This window comes from Phyllostomus discolor, chromosome 6 (assembly GCF_004126475.2).
Source record: "Phyllostomus discolor isolate MPI-MPIP mPhyDis1 chromosome 6, mPhyDis1.pri.v3, whole genome shotgun sequence".
Classification (NCBI taxonomy): Eukaryota; Metazoa; Chordata; class Mammalia; order Chiroptera; family Phyllostomidae; genus Phyllostomus; species Phyllostomus discolor.
Window position 1 is genome coordinate 160,543,302 of NC_040908.2, and position 21,358 is coordinate 160,564,659.

Genomic DNA, 21,358 nt, shown 5'->3' on the forward strand with positions numbered 1-21,358 from the left:
TTTTGTACTACCATTTATGTTTCTTGTTCCCTGTACTTTTCCCTCCATCTCCCCTCCTCCTCCCTGCTGATAACCCTCTATTTGATCTCCATTTATGTGATTCTGTTCCTGTTCTAGTTGTTTGCTTTTTTTTTCAGGTTCATTTGTTGATAGTTGTGAGTTTGTTGTCATTTTACTGTTCATATTTTTGATCTTCTTCTTTTTCTTAGATAAGTCCCTTTAACATTTCATATAATAAGAGCTTGGTGATGATGAGCTCCTTTAACTTGACCTTATCTGGGAAGCATTTTATCTGCCCTTCCTTTCTAAATGATAGCTTTGCTGGATAGAGTAATGTTGGATGTAGGTACTAGCCTTTCATGCCTTTGAATATTTCTTCCTAGTCCCTTCTTGCCTGCAAGGTTTCTTTTGAGAAATCAGCTGGTAGTCTTATGGGCATTCCTTTGTAGGTAACTGTCTCCTTTTCTCTTGCTGCTTTTAAGATTCTCCCCTTTTCTTTAACCTTGGCTAATGTAATTATGATGTGCCTTGGCATGTGCTTCCTTGGGTCCAACTTCTTTGGGACTCTCTGAGCTTCCTGAACTTCCTGGAAGTCTATATCCTTTGTCAGATTGAGGAAGTTCTCCTTCATTATTTGTTCAAATAAGTTTTTGATTTCTTGTCTCAGAAATTGAAAACTTCTGGTACCCATATGATTCAGATGTTGGAATATTTAAAGTTGTCCTGGAGGTACCTAAGCCTCTCCTCAGTTTTTTGAATTCTTGTTTCTCATTCTTTTCTGGTTAAATGTTTATTTCTTCCTTCTGCTCCAAATCATTGATTTGAGTCCTGTTTTCCTTCCCTTCATGGTTGGTTCCCTGTATCTTTTTCTTTATTTCACTTTGGATAGCCTTCATTTTTTCCTCTATTTTGTGACCATACTCAGCCATTTCTGTGAGCATCCTGATCACCAGTATTTTCAACTCTGCAACCAAACTTTGAACTCTGATAGGTTGGCTATCTCTTCATCACTTAGTTCTATTTTTGGAGTTTTGATCTGTTCTTTCATTTGGGCCATATTTTTTGTCTCAGTGCACCTGTTACATTGTAAGGGACAGAGCCTTAGGTATTTACTAGGGTGGGGCAACACACTTTGCTGTATTGTGGTGCTGTGTGGGCAGGAGGAGTCAGAGAGGGAACAATGCCGCTTGTTCAGTTCTCAGCTGGCTTTCAGTCACTTCCCCCACTACCCACAAGCAAATTGGTTTCTTCTGCTGCTGATTCCTCAGTGGGTGGGTTTGAGAACATTCTAGGACCCTGTGGGTCTCTCCAACTGACTCTCTTGTGAGGCTGGGAGTTTCTCCTGCTGCTGCAACCCCCACAGATTTTTACAGCCAAATGTTTTGAGGCTTTAGTTTCCAACACTGGAATCCTGGGTTGCACGGTCTGTCTTGCTCCCCAGTTGTTCCTCCATGTTTACCCACATGCAAATGTAGGACCACCCAGTCTACCAGCCACAGCCTTGCCATGAGTCCACTTCACCCTGGCTGCCCATTACTGCCACTCCTACCAGTCTGAATGAATATTTCTTCTTTAACTCCTTGGTTGTCAGACTTCCATACAGTTTGATTTTCTGGTAGTTTTGGTTATTTTTTTGTTTTTAAATTTGTTTTTGTCTTTTTGGTTGTGTGAGGAGACAAAGTGTATCTACCTACGCCTCCATCTTGGCCAAAGTCCTAAGTTATTTGAAAGAGGAGAGTGTTAATACTGGCAATCAACCCATTGACCTTTCTCCTCATCCAATCACACATGCTGAGATAGGTGAGACCATGTGGGGCCACAGGGGGTGCTGAGTCCAACCTCTCAGCATGGCTATAATACTTCTTAGAAGGAGCAAGGGCCTGGCCAAGTACCCCAAGAATTTTCTACCACAATCTCCTCTCTCTTCAACTTAGGTCCCATCTCTAAGCCCTATCCTCTTCTTTCTAAAAGGGTAGAAAGAAAATACAAATGTAGAGGAAAAACTTCTCAACTATTCCCAAACATGAAGTTCAGAGACATCCTCCTGAGGGTTTGCAATATAGTATAGGAGTTAAGAGTGTGCATTCTGAATTCAGATTGCTTGAGTTTAAACTCTAGCTCTGCCCTTTACTGTGGGACTATTGGTGATCCACTTCAGCTCTCTCTGATACACTACACAGAGTGTTTAGTGTTTACTTCAACACTAAATTTTCTTGTCTGCTTAAAATTGCAATTATAATAGTACCTAACTCATAGGATTGTTGCATGGATTAAATGATCTATCTATCTATCTATCTATCTATCTATCTATCTATCATCTTAGAAAGGGATATGGCATATAGTAAGCAGCTTAGGTAGTTTTTGCTATTTTACCCTATTGGATTTCCATTTCACATTTTGGCTCAGCTCCCACCATGCCCCAAATCTCTAAATCAGCAAACCAAAGTTGGTCAGATCTACAGTTTTTAGGACCAAATCTTTAAATTTCTTTTCCTTTAGTTTTATAAGTCTCAACACTCACAATATGTGAAATCTTGATCTATACTTTATGAAGTTCATTTTGCTTTCCTGGGTCTGGCCTCATGATGATAATCTTAATGATTATTTGAAAATGGTTTTAAACTCTACTGTAGCTTCCTGAAAGTAGGGTTCTGATGGCCTCAGCAGCTTATTTCACATGGGGGGGGTGGGATGAGGCAGGGTCAAGATTGTTTATGAAGCAGAACTGCAGAGGCTCAGACATGGACCCACTTAACAACTGAAGGAAAAGTCTCTTAAAAGGAAAGATGGTCTCCTCTTCCATAGCTCCCCAGGGGGATCAATCTGGAAGGATGATGCTCTTCGCCTGGCCCCCTCCCAGCTCCCTTCCCAGTAGGAGTGATTGCTCTTGCAGCAGCCAGTCTGACAGAGACTAAAAAGAGCCAGATCCTGAGATGAGTCATCAGGAGATGCCTTTGCTTGGAATGATTGCTTCTTTGCTGTTTGGCGTTTGGTCAATTGCTGAGCTTTTTTGGAGCTGCACTGCCTAAGCAGCATCCTTATTTAGGAGCTCTAGTTCTGCAGCATGCTAACCTGCTTTCAATGAAAGAGAGCTATTGTGGTCAAATATTTTTGGTAAGTGGTGGGTTAAAGAAAGTTGACAGAGTTTCTTAAATATAGGGCTTTATAGGTCCTTTAAAATGATGACATGCAACATGATTTTCCATGTGGGGATATAGTATGTAGTGATTTCTGAAATTATGAGAACAAAAATCCTATTCTCTACCTAGGACACTTGGGGGAAACAAGACTTTGCAGGGTAGAAGCCTTTTGGCCATGGTTCTCAAACTTTGCTGCACATTGCAATTTCCTGGCATTTAAAAAAATACTTATATCTGGTTTCTACACTCAAATGTTCTGATTTATTTGAAGGGGTACACACTGAACCTTAGGGTTTTCAAAGCTCCCCAGCTCAGGTCATTCTGATCTGCACCAAAGTTGAGAACCACTGCCCTTGAGTCCTCTTGTCTTGTGTCATCCTCTGAACAGGATTAGTCAACAGAGTACTGACCCAGTTTGAGTCATTGTTTTAGTAGCAAGTAGGTGCATAGCCTTCTCCATATTTAGTTTTTTATTTTTGTAATAGAGAACCCACCCTGGCTACCTTAGGTCTCCTGTGAGGAAGGAAGGTGCTGATGGGACTTGGAAGAAATCATGGTCTTTGAGAACACACCTTTAATATTTTAGTTTACAGCAATGCACAGAAGGTCAAGCAGGGTTGGAGAATGCTCCCAACGCCTTGTCTTTAGATATAATTTTTTGGAGACTAGCTGTGTCAGAACCACCTTGGATGATTGTTAATGTAAGGCCTTGTTCCATGACAGACACACTGCATCAGAATTTGTGGGGGTGGGATGATAGTATTCACATTTTCAATACTTTCTTTAGGTGATCCTTATGCACACTGAAGTTTGAGAGGCATTGCTCTGGAGGAGAGGTTGGTCTCCACTAACAATTTGCTCCATTTGCCTAGTAGAAGTCTGTTCATGACCTGCTCACACCTGCTTTTCTATCATTTCATCTCACAACTCCTGTGTTTGCACTATTAAGGTGAACTTGTAGAGTCACGGTGTGTCTCAGTGATGAGGAGCAAATGTTTGCTAAAAAACCAAGCCAAACCAAACCAAACCAAACACAGCTTCCTTTTCAAATCAGACCACAGAAGGACTGGTGCCATTGTGCAAAATCCTTGACAAAATTCCCAAATGAGATATAGGAAAACTTCAAAGAAATTCTTTTGTTTTTTTCTTTTGGTATTAAGGCAGGGATGAGGAAAGAACAGAAATCAGCCCCATCAGATCCTGCTGAGTAAGGGCAGGACATGGGATGGAACTTGGGGAGTTGGAAACGAAAGAGAGATCTTCAACAATATTGGATGCCTTGTTAGGAAGTCACATGAAGATAAATTGCCTGTCCTTGGGGACTCACCTCAGGAACCAATTAGTGCATGATGTTGGTGCAGTTATTACAAAAGCACCACTAGCAAGGTCTAGTGCTGGATCAGAGGCTCAGTGAAAGAAGCTAGTTCTCTAGCCCTACTATCCCGGGCTGGCTCTGAAAAAAAATCCCAGGGAACCTTAGTGCCAGGGATGTATTATTCTGGTAAGGGTGAAAGGAAAGAGAGAAACTCCATGAAGAGAGAATAGGACATAGATGTTCTGGGAGTGACTCCATCTCAACTAGATAAAGCAATTGAAGTCCACTGAGGACAAGTGGCTTGCCCAGGCACACGTGTCTACTGTGGGTGAACTGGAACCCAGGTATCTTCTGGATCAGCAGGTTATCAGCAGAGGAAACACTAAACAAAGGAGGAAGGCACTAGCAAGGAGAATTCAGGTGAGGATGGTTGATGCCCAGCTCATGGCCTTCAGACTTTTTTTTCTTTGTTATCCCTAATGAGTTAACTCAGTATTGACCTGATTGCTGTTGTATCAGATAATCAAACATGATCAAAGCTGTCCTTTACAGCCCATTTAGGACCCCGAGATCCATGAACTCAGATTCCTCCCAAAACACTTAGACAGCACCAGAGCTTTCTCTGTGTTAAAAATCAGATGTCATGTGTCATCAAACTACTGCCTTTATTAAGACTATGAGAACAACCAGACAATGGTTATGGAGCTTTGCTAGGTGCTAAAATGAGCTAATCCTTGTTCTTTTGATTCCAAGGTTAATGCTAGTACTTTGAGAAAACAAAACAAAATAAAAATCCCTTGATTAGCCAGCCAGCTCTAATTAAGATAATAGCTGTTGTTAAACATTTATGTTGCTAGACTGAAAATAGAAATATTCCCAAAACAGAGCCCATTACTGATTGCTAATGGATTATTTGCTCATGCTCTTTTGTTCCTAGAATATCAATTTTCCTTCCTTAAATGTTCATTTATAATTTTAAATGGCCACCGTATCCATGTGGAGTGTCTTTAGCTTTCCGAAGCATTTTCTCATCTGTTTTAATCTATGCATGAACCTTATCTCATAAAGCAGGGCAGATGTTATGATTCCCTTTTGGCAGAAGAGGAAATTGAGGTTCAGAGAGGTTAAGTGCCTTGTACAAGATCAAACAGCTAATTGGGGACAAAGTCGAAAATACAAGGGCTGACTTGTAAAGCAGATAATCACTGGCTCTCCATTCTTAGTATAATAGAAGCATTCATCTCTTTTTATCTTACATTAGAGTGAGCTCTGTATTTATCTACTTCCACATTAGACTACAGTTTGTTGAAATCAAGTGCCTGCATGCCGGACACACAATTTAAAGCTTTATTACTTCAAAATGAGTTGAACTTTACCCCCACCTGGCTCTTGTCTTAGCCCTCTCAAGCACACTGCTGAATGGATGGCTGGGTGGAATCGCACCCTCGTGACAGAGTTCCTCCTTACTGCATTCACTGAGCATCCTGAGTGGGGGCTGCCTCTCTTCCTGATATTTTTAAGCTTCTATCTTGTCACTCTGCTGGGGAATGCGGGAATGGTCATCCTGATCCACAAAGATCGTCGGCTCCACACCCCGATGTACTTCTTCCTTGGTCACCTCTCCTTTGTGGACATGTGCTACATCTCTGCCATCGTGCCTCAGCTGCTGGCTGTGCTGCTGGACCACGGCACGGCCATCTCGCAGGCTCGCTGTGCAGCTCAGTTCTTCCTCTTCACCTTCTTTGCGTCCATTGACTGCTACCTCCTGGCAATCATGGCCTATGACCGCTATGTGGCTGTGTGCCGACCCCTGCTTTATGTCACCATCATGACGCAGAAGGCCCGCTGGGGCTTACTAGCTGGGGCTTATGGTGCTGGTTTTGCCAGTGCCTTTGTGCGAACGGTCACAGCTTTCACACTCTCCTTTTGTGGAAACAATGAGATTGACTTTATCTTCTGTGACCTCCCTCCTCTGTTAAAACTCACTTGTGGGGAAAGCTTCACTCAGGAGGTGGTCATTATTGTGTTTGCCATTTTTGTCATGCCTGCTTGTATATTGGTGATCTCGGTGTCCTACCTGTTCATCATCGTGGCTATCATGCAGATCCCCTCTGCTGGGGGTCGGGCCAAGACCTTCTCCACCTGTGCCTCCCACTTCACCGCCGTGTCGCTGTTCTTTGGCACCCTCATCTTCATGTACCTGCGGGATAACTCAGGCCAGTCCTCTGGAGAGGACCGGGTGGTGTCAGTGGTCTACACAGTGGTGACCCCAATGCTGAATCCCCTCATCTACAGCCTGAGGAATAAGGAGGTAAAGGCAGCTGTTAGGAAAGCCCTGAGCACATCAAAGCCCTAGAGGGACCCTTGTCAAATATGTCATTCCTTAGTTTCTCCATCCTTTGTTTTTCTCACGTATCACCTACTTGGGAAGACTTCCTCAGACAGCCCTACTTGAAATTGCACTTGGACTCCCCACCTCCAATTTCTGGGTTATTGTTCCATGTAAAACTTGTCACCATCAGATGTACTATGTTTTATATATTTGATATTGTCTAATTCCCACAACTAGAAGGCAAACCACATGTGGGGAAGCATTTTTATCTGTGGAGAGTCACTGTTGTATGTTAGTGTCTAGCAAAGCTGGCACCTAAAGACTTTCAATATTTGTTGAATGAATGAATTAATCTCAGGTTCCAGTGTTTGCCTCTAAGTTCCAATTTCTTCAGCTCTCAGTTTTCTTATCTGCCAAGTGGGTTTACCTACTTTGTAGTACTATATTTTGGGGAATATAATTCATGAGTGGGTAGGGGCATATCTGTCTTATTCATTAGTATCTGTTGAATAAAGTACATTGCCTGGCACAACAAATACTTGGTGAGTGGAGCAAAAACATTGAAAGATCACAAAGCTATCTACAAAAGCAACTATTCTTTTGATCCCAGGGATTTTTCAAGTCTCATCATTTATTCTTTCTTTGTTTTCTTATTGTTTCTGTGGTTTTTCAATGATGATGATGATGATGATGATTACACTATATAAACGAACATTTTCTAGGCAGTTATCACCTTGCAGGAATTCTGATGTTTGCTACAGTAATTGTCTGATTTAATTCTCACCACAACCTTATGAGATCTGTTCAATTATCCCTGTTTCATAGGCAGATGAGGCACTTGAATTTAGAAAGGTTGAGCAGTTTTCCCAAGGCAGCGAGCAAGGAAGTGGTAGAGAGAGGCTTCCACCCAGCCAGAGCCTGAGCGCTTAATAGCCATACACACAGTCTCGGGCTATGATCCGCTGCCCACTCTATATAGTCACTCAATCTGGAGTTCATTGTTATTGCGCTTCTCTTATTCTTTTACCTGATGAAGAAAAGATAATAGTTCAAACCTTTAAAAAATTCATTTATTTTTCAATTACAGTTAACATGCACTGTTATATTAGTTTCAGCTATACAACATAGTGATGAGACATTTATACATCTTATGATGTGATCACCCCAATAAGTCTAATAATACCTATCTGATATCACACAGACTCATTACAATATTATTGACCTTATTCCCTATGCTATCCTGGTACAAGTTCAATCTTTGCAGGTATGAGGCAGTCATTGACGGTGACTTTATAGCCTTTGTGTGCTTGTATTGTGTAACATGACAGCATGTGTCAGTGTGTGTGTGTGTGTGTGGTTGTATGAGAAGATGATGTGTGTAAGATTAAATAAATGGCAGTTTCTGGGCTCTAGGAACTTTCTTTTTAAGGACATATGACAAAAATTTTAGACAAGTGTTGGGTAGGCTTGTCTAGGAAAAGATACAGGGAGAAAGCTGCACTGGTGGCCAAAGAGATTTGGGTTCACACACCAGCTTTTGTTCTTGTTTTTACACAAATCTTTTAAAAAGTGCAGACTGCGGGGTGTGGGGGGTGGGACAGCTAACTTTAAAGAGTGCATCTTGGGGCCATTTTACAAAGATTAACTGCCATGCAAATGTTCCCTTAGTATAACATCAACTTCTGCAGCAGGTGATAAGGGCATTTGTGTTGTGGAAAGAGGTCAGAATTTGGCATCAAATTGTATAATCTCTTTCTCACCAGTATGGCTTCAGATTGGTTAGAGACTTTCAGCCCACTTTCTCTACTGTGAAGTAAAATGTATAGAGCATTTATTCTGGGCCAGGTTTTATATGGATCTCATTTATTCTCACAACAACTTGGTGTTCATGGAGAATAGGAAGGTGCTGGGAGAAATTCTACAAACATTAACTAGTGTTATTATGGCGATTGTCTCAGGATCCACAACAAAATGAGCACTGATGAACAGAGGAGCCCATAGCTGATCAATGACCTATTCACTTCTGAACTGTCTGGAACTATCTCTCCAGGGCTGAGATTAGCTTTGGGTCTAGAAAATTCCAGAAGTGGAGAGTTCACTAAGAATTTTTTAACTTAACTCTTAAACTAATGCACACGTAAATGAACACTTACACAAATGCTAAGCGCTATGCTACAAGATTTACGTGCATCATTTATTTTCGTTCTCCTAACTACTTTAATGGAAACTAATTATTATTAACCTAATTTTGCAAAAGGAAGAAATAAGACCCAAAGAGGTTATGTAACTCACCAAGGTTATTCATCAAGAAAATGGCAGTCCAGGGAGGGTCTGATCGCAAATGCCTCTAACTCCTAAGTATGTATTCTCTTTTTGTAATTAAAAAATTTAAAAGAATTTCAATTGTAGTTAACATACAATATTGTATTAGTTTCAGGTTTACAACAGAATGATATATATACACCTCATATTTAAATCTCTTGTATTTATATTATACATTTGTATACCTTAGGAAGTAATCGCCCCATAAATCTAGTAAAAGTATGTACTTTTACATGATATCTGCTTTCTGCATTTCCCCCTCTCTTAGGTCCCAGCTCTTAGTTGCAATGTGCTTTGGAAGTATCTGGATTTTAGTTGAATTTTGGTCTCAATATTTGGTAGGTCTGGGGTGGGGCGGTGCATTTTATGGCCTGAGATAAATGTGAAGTTGGAGGAACTTACCTTTGCCCTCGCTCTAGATCAATGAGGAGGATGTGAGGGAATTTGCGGCTCCCTCAGAAAGAGCAGGATTGGACCTTCTGAAGCCCTTCAAGAGCATCCACCTCTCAAGTCATAGCTCCCTCCAATAACCAGTTCATCTGCGTGGTGCCTCTAAGCAGTCACCAACCTTGCCTTCATGTGTTCTTTTTAATTTTCAGTGATTACCTAGGAATTCAAGATTCCTTTCTAAACATTGTTATTTCTTACCATTAAAAAATGTATGCAACATTATTTTATTCTATCATCTATCATCTACAATATATCTATCATGAAATTATTCAAAGGATGTGTCTGAAATCTCCTCTGATATGCTATGACCTTCTAAAAACAGATTTACTGAGGTGTAATTGACATGCAATAAACTGCACACGTTTAAGTTGCGCAATTTGGTAAGTTTCAACACAAGCACACACCCATGAAACCATCACCACAATCAAGATAATGAACATTCCACTTCCAAAAGTTTCCAAAAGTTTCCTTTTATCCCACTGTTCTTTCTCCCACATGCCCTTTCCTTCACCCTCCCCTTCATACCCCCAGGCAACCACTAATCTGCTTTTTTTGCTATACATTAGTTAGAATTTCTTAGAATTTCATATCAATTTTATATAAATAGAATGTCTGACTTTATTCACTTAGTCACAATTATTTTGAGGTTCATTAATACATTTGCAGTTATCAATAGTTCATTTCTTATTCCTGGGCACTCTTTCACTGCATGGATATACCATTGTGTGTTTATTTATTCACCCATCAGTGGCAATTTGGGTTGTTTCTCGTTTGGGGCCATTTTAAATAAAGCTGCCATGGCTATTCATGAAAAGTCTTTGTACGAATGTATACTTTCATTTCTCTCAGATAACTTTCTAGGGGTAGAATAGTTGAACCATATGGTAGATATATGATTAACTTGAAAAAAACCAAACAAACTGTTTTGCAAAGTGATTATATTACTTAACATTTCCACCAACAATGCATGAACATTCCAGATCTTTCACATTCTCGTCAACACTTGTATGGCCAGCCTTTGTAACGTTAGCATTTTAATAGGTATGTAGTGGTACCTCATTGTGGTTTTAGTTTGTATTTCTCTAATGAATGATAATGCTGATGTTTAAATTTTTAATGTGCTCAACCGCTCAATTGCCACTAGTAAATCTTTGCTAATCTGTTTTCAAATATTTTGCCCATTTCTAAGTTGAATTTTTGTTTTCTTATGCTTGATATTTGAGAGCTCTTATATTTCTGAATATAAGTCCTTCATCAGATATGTGATTTGAAAATATTTTCCCCCAGTTTTTATATTGTCTTCTGCCATTCTTAGCAGTGCTTTCAAAGAACAAATATTTTAATTTTGATGAAGTCTCATGTATCAATTTTGCCACTTATAACCTGTGCTTTTGGTATCATATTTAAGAAATCTTTGCTCAACCCCATGTTCATAAAGATTTTCTGTTTTCATCTAGAAGTTTATAGTTTTAAGTTTTACATTTATGGTTAGAATCCATTTTTTTTTTAAAGATTTTATTTATTTATTTTTAGAGAGGGAAGGGAGGGAGATAGAGATAGAGGCAGAGAGATAGAAAGAAACATCAATGTGCGGTTGCTGGGGGTTATGGCCTACAACCCAGGAATGTACCCTGGCTGGGAATCTAACCTGGTAGAATCCATTTTGAGTTGAGTTTTACACATGGAACAAAGGATGGGTCAAAGTAAATATTTTTGCGGATATCCAATTGTTCCAGCATTATTTGTTTTCCACTGAGTTGCCTTTGCACTGAGTTGCCTTTGTTGAAAATCAATTGTCCATATATGTGTGAGCCTATTTCTGGACCCAGTTTTTCCCACTGATCTATTTGTTTTTAAGCCAGTACCACACTGTCGAGATACTAAAAAGTCAAGATCAGGTAGTGCTAGTACTTCAACTTTATCCATTTCCATAGTTATTTTAATGGTTGCAGGCCTTCTGAATTTTATATGACTTTGAAAATCAATTTGTCAATTTCTACAAAAATATTTATTGTATCCAATTTTGATTGGGATTGCCTTGAATCTTATTGATCGGTTTGGGGAGAACTGACATATTGACTTTTCTGATCCATGAACTTGATGTGTCTTTTAAAAAATTTTTTTCTTTCTTCTTATTTATGTCTTCTTTAATTTCACTCATCATTTTGTAGTTTTCAGTGTATAGCCTTTTCAAATCTTTTGTCAGATTTATTCCTAAGTATTCCATTATTTTAAAAAGTTTGTTCAGTTACAGTTGTCCTGCTTCTTTCCCCATTGCTCACCCCACCCCTTCCCCCAAACTCCCACAGTCAATCCCCTCCCCCGCCCATTGTCCATGCCCATGAGTCTTCTATTCGTGTTCCTTTGCTTGCCACTCCCTCTTCTTTCGCCCATTATCTCCCTCCCCCTCCCCTCTGGTCACTGTCAGTTTGTCCTTTATTTCCAAGTCTCTGGTTATATTTTGCTCACTTGTTTGTTTTGTTGATTAGGTTCCACTTATAGGTGAGATCATATGATATTTATCTTTTACCACCTGCCTTCACTTAGCATAATGCTCTCCAGTCCCATCCATGCTGTTGTGAAGGGTAGGAGCTCATTCTTTCTTTCTGCTGTATAGTATTTCATTGTGTAAATGTACCACAGTTTTTTGATCCACTCATTTACTGATGGGCACTTAGGCTGTTTCCAGCACTTGGCTATTGCTTTGAACATTGGGGTGCATAGGTTCATTTGAATTGGTGATTCAGGGTTCTTAGGGTATAGTTCCAGCAGTGGGATCACTGGATTGTATTCCATTATTTTTGATGCCATTGTAATGGTATTGATTTTGAAATTTTCATTTTCAATTGTTCCTTGTTTGTGTATAGAAATGCAATTACTTTTTAAAATATTGATCTTGATAAATTCACTTATTCTAGTAATGTTAAGGGAGTTCTTTTTGACATCTAGTTTGTTGAAGAGTTGTTTTTTTTTTTAAATCAGAAATGGATTTTACTTTTTGTCAAAAGATTTACCTGCATCCACTAGGAGGATCATACAGCTTTCTTCTTTCTCTGCGAATATGGTGAATTACATTGATTGCTTTGGGAATGTTAAACAGTTTTTGTATTTCCAAAATAAACTACCTTGGTCGCAGTGTAGCATTCTTTTTATTATCAGAGGAAATAGAAGATGTTCCTGAGAATTCTTGGTTGGTTAAGAAGGTCACAGAGGGTATTGTCTAATTCCATATGCCAGTTTAAAAGGGGTTTATAGTTTAGATTCCTCTAAATTTCTCTATTACAAGGAGAATAGAGAGAGAGGTAGTAAAAGGAAGATACAGACCAAGAAGAAATTGGAGCTATTTTAATCTTCTAAGAAATATGTTTCACTTAGAATTCAGCTGTGAGGATGCAGGACTGGCAGAGAGATCACCAGGGGCGGTAGCTGCCAGGGTTGAAGAGGGCACATTTTAAAGTCTGATACCAGGAGTGAGGGTTTGGCTTCTGTGGTATTTGAAAGAGTTGACCCCTCCTTTTTTCTTGGAACACTGCACTTTCTTCCTCCATCTTCTTGACACTAATGTATCTGCTTCCCTACCTCCCCCATCCCTGCTTCTCAGTATTCTTTGCTGGGTTCTCATTTTTAAATGTTAGAGTTACCCGGGGCTTAGTCATAGGTGTTTCCCTATGCAATCATCCCCCAAGTTAATTTTATCCAGTCCCGTGGATTTAAACATTTACTTAAAACACTTAACTAAAATTAACTTGCTATGGCCTATGACTAATTGAGCCAGTCTGGGTCCCTAACTGCCTTCATGATTGATTATCTTCTCCACTCTTCCCTTCCAGTCCAGTCCAACCTGTTCCCACATCAGGGTTTTTAGTCCTGCTCTTCCCTCTTCTTGGAATGTGTTTCCTCAGATCTCTCATAGCTCACTGCCTTATTCTAGTTGGTTCTCAGTCAATAACCAAGAGGCCTTCCCTAACTCCTCAACCTCGCTATCGAAAATAGCTGTTCCACCCTGTTAACATCTATCTTCTGACCCTACTTGACTTTTTTTGTATCTTAGCCTTCTTGCTGCTTCCTATTTATGGCCATTGTTTATTTATTTATTGACATATTCATTGCCTGGGCTATGCATTATGATATAAGAACCAAGAAAGCCACGGGGGTGCCTTATTTCATTGCGACTCTCACTACGTACTCAAAAAATATGTTTAGTGAATAAATAAGTGAATATTTTGCCGACACTTTATACATTAGGTTTAACAACTAAATTCTACCCAATGCATGGATTTTTTTGGTCTTTTTTTCTAGGCATTTCTTTTGCATTTTTATTATTTACACTAAGATAACAGTGTTTTTTATTCATTTACTCACAAAACCACAAGTTGGCTTTTCTCAGTTCAGGTATGGTTAACACAAGAGAACAAGGGTAGCATAAAAGTTGACTGTGCTTTGCACAAAGTCTCTACGGTTTCTAAATCTAATGGTGTTGAATATTGTCTCTGCTTATCCAGTCTCAAAAATCACTTAAATTATGTTTATGTCAGTTTCTTTAGTTTGTAAGTGTATTGAGGGCATGGACCGTGAACTATGCACCACTTTAGTGCCAGGGCCAAACTGAGGGCCTGGTAAAGTGAAGGTTTACAATTGATGTTTGTCGAAAATGACAAATAGGAGAAGGTTTCAGGGAAATACAAGCATCTAGGCACAAATTTATGCTTCTCTCTGAAAATTTACCAAGGTTTTCATAATTTTGTGATTCTGTCTTTTTTTAATCAGTTGTCTTTTGTGTCCCACACCAAATCCTCATTCACTTTGTCAGGCAAACTCCCCTCTTGCATACCTCTCTATTCATAGCCAAATCAACCTCCTAATTACTCACTGCAGATGGAACTATGCCTTAGAATGGATGCAGCCTTCTGGGAACCTACCAGCTGGAGGTAATAGAGGGTCAGGACGGGCCCACAGGGATGGCAACCAATTAAACCAATGACCTGTGTCTAACCCTGATGGTTTTTATTATATCAGATATGGGCTAGATGAAACCAGTATCATGCGGCACCACTTCTGGGGTACTTTGTCAAAGGAGCCACCCAGACCTTCCAGGTTCAAGAGGAGGAACAGAGACTCCACCTTATGATGGGGAAATGATCAAGTTCTTTAAGAGCATGTGGGATGGAAAATGTCGTTGTGACCATTTTGGGACAATATAATCTGCCACAACCACCGTTAATATTTTGTTGGCTCTTCTCCTTGGCCTCAATTTCTGCATATTCTGTTTTACATAAACGGGTTTTCATGGTACCTGCTGTTATAGAACATTCTTTGTTTATATTAGACAAATTGTCACATTACAGAAAAAGAAACTGAGGTTAGTAACATGGCTTATCACGCAGTGAGCTAGCAGCAGAGTCGGATCTGGTGCCAAATCTCTTGATTACAAATCTAGGACTCCCTACTATTCCATGTGGGGTATGAAAACAGAGTACTACAATGTTTCATGTTAGAGTTTTGCATAGAATAGGGTAGATTTTGAGGCAGATTTTGTGGAAGGCAGGAAGGACAGTTAAGAGGCCAGGTGGCAGGTAGCCCACAGGAAAGCAGGTGGTTTTACATTTGTAAGGAAAACACACATGAAACATAAACGTTTAAAAGATGCCATAGAGAAAGGCAGGGGGCTGACTGTATAGTTTATATATTTTTTCTTAAAGAGGTTGAATTTTTGTAAGTTTAGAGAAAAATAGGAATCAACTTAGACTGGAGACGGGTAAACCTATTTGGGAGGGCAGGTAGATTAGAATTGGAAGCCATGGGACAGTTACAAAAAAGGGAACATTTTTTTTTGAGTGTCTAAGATATACTAGGCAGTATGGTAGTTGTGTAATATCCATTTAGCAACAAATAGCTTTGAGATGTTGAAATCATTATTCCCAATTTACAGATCAAGAAGATAAGTTTCAATGCTTAAATGAAATACTTTTCCTTAGATCATGTAAGTGGGTCACAGCTTGCTGAAAAGTCAGGATTTAGAACCAGACCTTCTCTTTATACTACAGAGCAATGGTTAGAAGAATTCGATTTAAGAAATAGTAAAAATTTGCTCTAGAGGTGGAAATATTTAAAAAGAAGTTTAGGACAGGGAGAAAGAACACCGTTTTCTGAGTAGCTACAGAATATTTTTAAGTGAATTCTGAAAGATAATTTTCATTAACCAGTTGGCATCTAGATTCAAAAAATTCCAAAGCTGGAGTGGAACTCAGAGCTCAAGATTCAGTGCTTCCTACCATCAGAATCACCTGAGGGGTGTTTCCAGAATACAAATGCCTAAATTCCTTCATTAGCGTCTGGATTGGTAGATCCAGGGTGGAGTCTGGAAGGAAAGCAGTCAAAACTAGTTTGTAGCCATCTCTCAGCCTCAGGCAGTCTGAGGTTTGACTCTGAATCAAATCCCCCTTGCATCTAATTCAAGAATTGTGTAGGCGTAGACTCAATCCTTAAAAGAGGCAGTCCTGCTGAAATGGCCTGGTGTGACTTGGATCAGTTTTGGAGGAATCTGTAATTGATGAGTAACTTTTTGTTGAGATGTAGCTGAACCAGAAAACGAGTGCTGGTCACATACCCCTGGGGGAGCTATGCGATAAGCAAGGCAAAATGCTGAAGTAACCCCAGGTTTGAAGTTTACTTGAACCGAGGTGGTCCACCCCCACTCAGCACTCTCTCTTATGACCATGCACATCCCAGGTGCGGAATGAGTAAGATATCTAGAACACATGCCTGGGAGTTGTGAGACCTCTGCCGTGCTGTGTGTGTGTGTGGTATGGCTGTCCTGTATCCTCTGCTAAAGCTTTCTTAATGCTTGATTCTTGGTGTATCTTGTGAATTTAATTGCCAAGCTGAACCCAAGACTGCTGCAGCTGGTTGAGTGGAGAAAGGCACTGCCGTTCTGAAGTTGTGAATTTTGAAAAAGGTACCCCAGGTAATTCTAATGGAAACAATTGGGACCAGTGGCCTCGTTTTATAGATGAGAAAATTAGGTTCAATAAAGTGAGCTGACATGCTTCAAGTCTGCTTGGGCACAGAGTCAGGATAAGAATCAACAGCTTCTATATATACAACCTCTGGTTTTCCATAAAATACATTTGCCAAACTATGTTTTGCACAACACTAGACCTATGAACTAATCTGGGATGAATCAGGTCCTGTATGATTGAATAAGTTTAGTTTTGAGAAATGCTACATACTGTATTACCCTCCTGGTGATTTATACTATACTAAAGGTTCTCAGAAGTTGTCTAATTTAAATATTTTTAAAATTTAACTCAGAGTTGCCCCAAACTGTTTAATGTGTGATCTTTCATTTCTATAGCTATTAAACATTTCACTGAATGGTACCTTAGCAAAATGAACTTTGAGAAAGGCCAATCTAGAGAAATCTCGATTCAATAAAGGAATTAATAATAACTGTTTTCAAAGCTGCAAAAGCTAGACTATAAGTACTATACATACTTGGTATCACCTAAGTTAATAAACAATTTGCACAAAAGTTTTTATTTTTGCACAAGAGTTTTTAATAACACACATATATTCAAGATGTATTTTATGGTTGTAACTTACGGAAATTAAAGGGTTTGTTTCCAAGAGCAGAGCTACATGGAAAAGCCCCAACTCTTCAGGGGTTGAAATAGGAGGCAGATATCTGAAATGCTATTAAAAGCTGAACCATCATAACTATGCCACAAACTTTGGACAAAATCATCCACCTGGTTATGAAGATAAAAGTAAGTCAGATGTCCAATACATCAAAGGCAGAAGCTTTTCTTATTGATGAGCTTTCTCAGGGCGCCTTTTATGTCCTTGTTCCTCAAGCTATAGATGAAGGGGTTCATCATGGGTGTCACCACAATGAATAGTATTGCACCAGTTTTATCTCTGTCGTCAGGGTGCATGGATGAGGGGAAGAAATAAACCCCTACAATGGTCCCATAGAAGAGCAATACAACTGTCAGGTGAGAGGCACAGGTGGAGAAGGCTTTCCACATTCCTTCTGTGGATGAGATTCTCAGGACAGCCTTGACAATGCAGATGTAGGAGAAGAGGATGAGGGCAAAAGGGAAGGTGATGACTGATAAGCCCACGATAAACAACACAAGCTCATTGATCGTTGTGTCTGAGCAGGCTAGTTTCAGCAGAGAAGCCAAGTCACAGAAGAAGTGTGAAACAGTGTTGTTGTCACAGAAGTACAACCGAAGGAGCAGAATAGTGTGTGTCAGGGCAACAAGATTACTGAGGACCCACGGAATGACTGTCAGCAAAATGCAGAGCCTAGGTTGCATGATGGTTGTATAGTTCAGAGGGTGGCAGATAGCCACGAACCGATCATAAGCCATGACCCCCAAGAGGAAATTGTCAATGACAACAAACACAATAGAAAAGTACATCTGTGTGATGCAGCTCTCATAAGAGATGGATTGACTCTTGGTCTGAATATTCATCAGCATTTTGGGGACAGAGGTAGAAATGGAGGAAATATCAGCAACGGATAGATTAGCAAGGAAGAGATACATTGGAGTATGAAGGTAAACATCCAAGCCGATGACCAGGGTGATGAGGCCATTCCCAACCACAGTGACCAAGTACATACCCAGGAAAAGCACAAAGAGAAGATTCTGCTCCTCAGCATGGTTGGAGAGTCCCAGGAGGAGGAATTCAGAGATGGTGGTTTGGTTTCCCTGATGCATATTTCTGCTGATCTGAAGAAAGGAACACAAGGTCTTCTTATCCCTACAAGGAACCCCAGTATGGTGCCATTTGGCTGCAGCCTCTGCAGGAAGGTGGGTACTCCCTCTAGGCTGAAGGGCAATGAAGGGTGGAGAAAGATTATTTAATAAGGAACTATGTCCGCTGTGCAGAGCTCCAGAAAATGCCTTAGGAAGGAAATACAGAGACAGATGCTTTTCAATGAACATGTTTTAAACTCTAATATAACTCTGAATGTAATTTTTACAGCTGGCTCCAAATGTAGTTAAATGCTCCAAATTAAGGACAATATGCTAGGTGTGCTCCATATTCTAAAGATGTTAGATACCCTTCTCTAAAGGAATTACTTAAAAAATGAGCAATCTGGTCCTATAACCTTTCCCACCATCTACCCTGATCTTTTAAATCTAAGAAGATAGAATTTTAAAGAGATGTTAAAGTGAAGAGTTTGGAGAAGAGGAAACAATCGAGGGTTAAGAATGCTTATGGGAATATACTGTTGTGTGGGTGCTTTGTTCCACCCAGCTTGGGGGGGGGGGGACGGACTCCAGAAGAACTGCTCTTGGAGGGTATGTACAGGAAGGGGAGACTAGAATTCTACTGTACTCATGGCTAGATGTTAATTGAACAAGGACAGTTTAGAGGACACATAAAGACCTCTAGACTTGTATTTGCCTCCACTTCTAAACGAGAAGACTCGCAGGATCAGCCCAGTATGGCAGGGATAAGGCAAAGTGTGGTAGGGCAATACTTTCTCATTTGTGGCATAGCTTCAGTGTGTGAGTTTCCTCTAGGCTAAGTATGTGCTGCAGGAGGATGTTGGATTCAAGTCATCTCACTGGACTCCAACCAAAAAGCAGCCTGCTAGTGTAGAGGAGACTGTAGCAGGGAGAGGTGATGGAGTGGCTCTCTTACAAAAGAAGAATATAAAATGACGAGGGAAAAAAGTCACTGAGCCTCGGATGGTTTGGGCTTGATCACAATGTGGAACTCCGGTCCTGGCTGGTGTGGCTCAGTGGACTGAGCACTGGCCTGCAAACCAAAGCATCCCAAGTTGGGTTCCCAGTCAGGGCACATGCCTGGGTTGCAAGCCAGGTCCCCAGTAGGGGCACGCAAGAGGCAACCGCACATTGATGTTTCTCTCCCTCTCTTTCTCCCTCCCTTCCCCTCTGTCTAAAAATGAAATAAATAAAATCTTTTTAAAAAGTACATGGAACTATGCATTTTTGAGGGACAATCTCTGATCTCACTTTCCTATCCTGCCTCTCCCACCCACCATCAGTGCTGTGCAAATTGTGCTGAGTTCCTGACACACTTGTCTCACTGGTTAAGAGCAGCACTGAAGCAAAAACAAAAACAAAAACAAAACGAAAAAATCCCCTCACCTTTGAAAGATAGTAGGATCTCAGGAAGTTATTGGAATCAAGACCCAGTAGCTTACCTTGTTGACAGAGTAGCAGTGGGGAGACTGAGAGCAGCTCTTATGTGCTTTTCAGAACAGGACTCTTTCCCCAATAACCAGGGTTAATAGTCATGGTGCTGGGCTCACATGGGACATGAACCCCTTCTAAGCCCTTTGGGATTGTATCCCTGAAGTGGTTTTCCAAGACAAACAGTTTTCACATGCCAGTCTCAGTGAGGCAAATGGGGAATAGATGGGCAACTCTGCTTATTTTGTTTGTTTGCTCATCTTCTAGTGCCTCTTCCTGCTTGGGATTTTTCATTTGTTACTTAACTGGTTACTGCTGTTTGTGGCAAGCGAGTAGCTTGTTGTGTGTCTTACGTTCCCCGTGATGGGAAGCATTTTGAGAATTCCTTCTCCATTTCCCTGTAGTACCTAGTAGAAGGGGAGCACTTAGTAAATACCCCAAGAACTGAATTAATTCTTGCACTGGGGGTAATGACTCCCAAGATATGCCGCCCTCTAGTAGAAAGGATGGGCTGTAGCCTCTGTACTGCTTGAATGAATGTCAGCAGTGGAAGGGGATCTAGGGACCCCTTGACTCAGCACTCAGTACTCTTAGTTGCAAACCAAAGAAATAAACTCGGGCCTTTTAATATTGAAAACAAACATATTGGAAATGATATTGAGTGGTTCATGGAGACATTGGGAAGGCTGGAAAAAACAGACCTGAAATGGACAGGAGCAAGGGAGGCTGTATAGGCAGAGACACAGCCCAAATCGTTATATCCACTTCTTCTAATGTTTACATGTGCCTCATAATACAGTGCAGGTATTTCTCACCACTCCTTAACAGCAAACAATTAACCTAGGACTAACTATATAATTCACTCATGACTATTATTTAAAATAACTTGACAATAAAGTTTTAAATACCTATTATCTATCTATCTATCTATCTATCTTCCATTTATTTATACATCTAGTCACAGTTAGAAAGAAAATATAAATGATAGAAGCCAGGACAGTGGTTGATATGGGTAGGAATGAGAACTTGATTAGAAAGGGACACAAGCAAGAGAACTATCTGGGGTGATGAAAACATTTCATTATTGGATATAATTGTTCAAATACATCAAACTGAAACCAATTTAGAATCTATGTGTTTATTCTGTTATTTACACACTGATTACAATATAACAGAAAACAGAACAAGCTCACTCACTCTCCCCTTTTTTGCTTCAAGTGGAATTCGAAACTCTTACAACTCAGAATCAATGGAAAATCTTTTCTTGCCTTATTTTTCCTAACTAGGTAAGCCAGAGGTTGAGATGTTAAATCTTTGCTGGGATTCTGGAAGAAGATGTTGGGAGATAGCAGTGGAGCCATGGATGTTCCTACATGATAACATCCAGAGTGAAGAATCATCTTCCCAGTTGCATAGGAAGTTATTCCATGTATGTAAGAGAAGAGAGAGACCAGGTGTGTGGCACGTCCTCAGAAACAAGAAGACCCAGAGTTAGAACAAGCAGTGGGAGGCAACTTATGTATAATCACATGGATTTGCTAAAGGCTTGTGGCCGCATATGGACCCGTGGGAGGGAGCTATCAATGAAGACATTTTGGAGGTTAGGTTTCCTAATAACTATTTG

The 21,358-nt window shown here is 40.2% G+C and overlaps 2 protein-coding genes across 3 annotated transcripts; one reads left to right on the plus strand and one right to left on the minus strand.

The window, feature by feature from the left end:
- Positions 1–4,556: 4,556 nt before the first annotated feature.
- LOC114500704 (olfactory receptor 9Q2-like) lies at positions 4,557–9,827 on the plus strand. Of its 2 annotated transcripts, XM_028517469.2 has the most exons (3): positions 4,557–4,875; positions 5,854–6,766; positions 9,529–9,827. In XM_028517469.2, the coding sequence occupies exons 2-3, from the start codon at positions 5,879–5,881 to the stop codon at positions 9,637–9,639; spliced, it is 999 nt and encodes a 332-aa protein (XP_028373270.2). In that variant the 5' UTR covers positions 4,557–4,875; positions 5,854–5,878; the 3' UTR covers positions 9,640–9,827. The 2 variants fall into 2 exon arrangements, with proteins under 2 accessions (XP_028373270.2, XP_035885372.1); XM_036029479.1 differs by having other exon boundaries at positions 5,854–9,827.
- Positions 9,828–17,094: 7,267 nt separating this feature from the next.
- LOC114501005 (olfactory receptor 1S1-like) lies at positions 17,095–19,782 on the minus strand. Its single transcript, XM_028517743.2, has 2 exons — positions 19,690–19,782; positions 17,095–18,471 (listed from the first exon to the last, which is right to left on the minus strand). The coding sequence occupies exon 2, from the start codon at positions 18,283–18,285 to the stop codon at positions 17,347–17,349; it is 939 nt and encodes a 312-aa protein (XP_028373544.1). The 5' UTR covers positions 18,286–18,471; positions 19,690–19,782; the 3' UTR covers positions 17,095–17,346.
- Between the last annotated feature and the right edge of the window lie 1,576 nt (positions 19,783–21,358).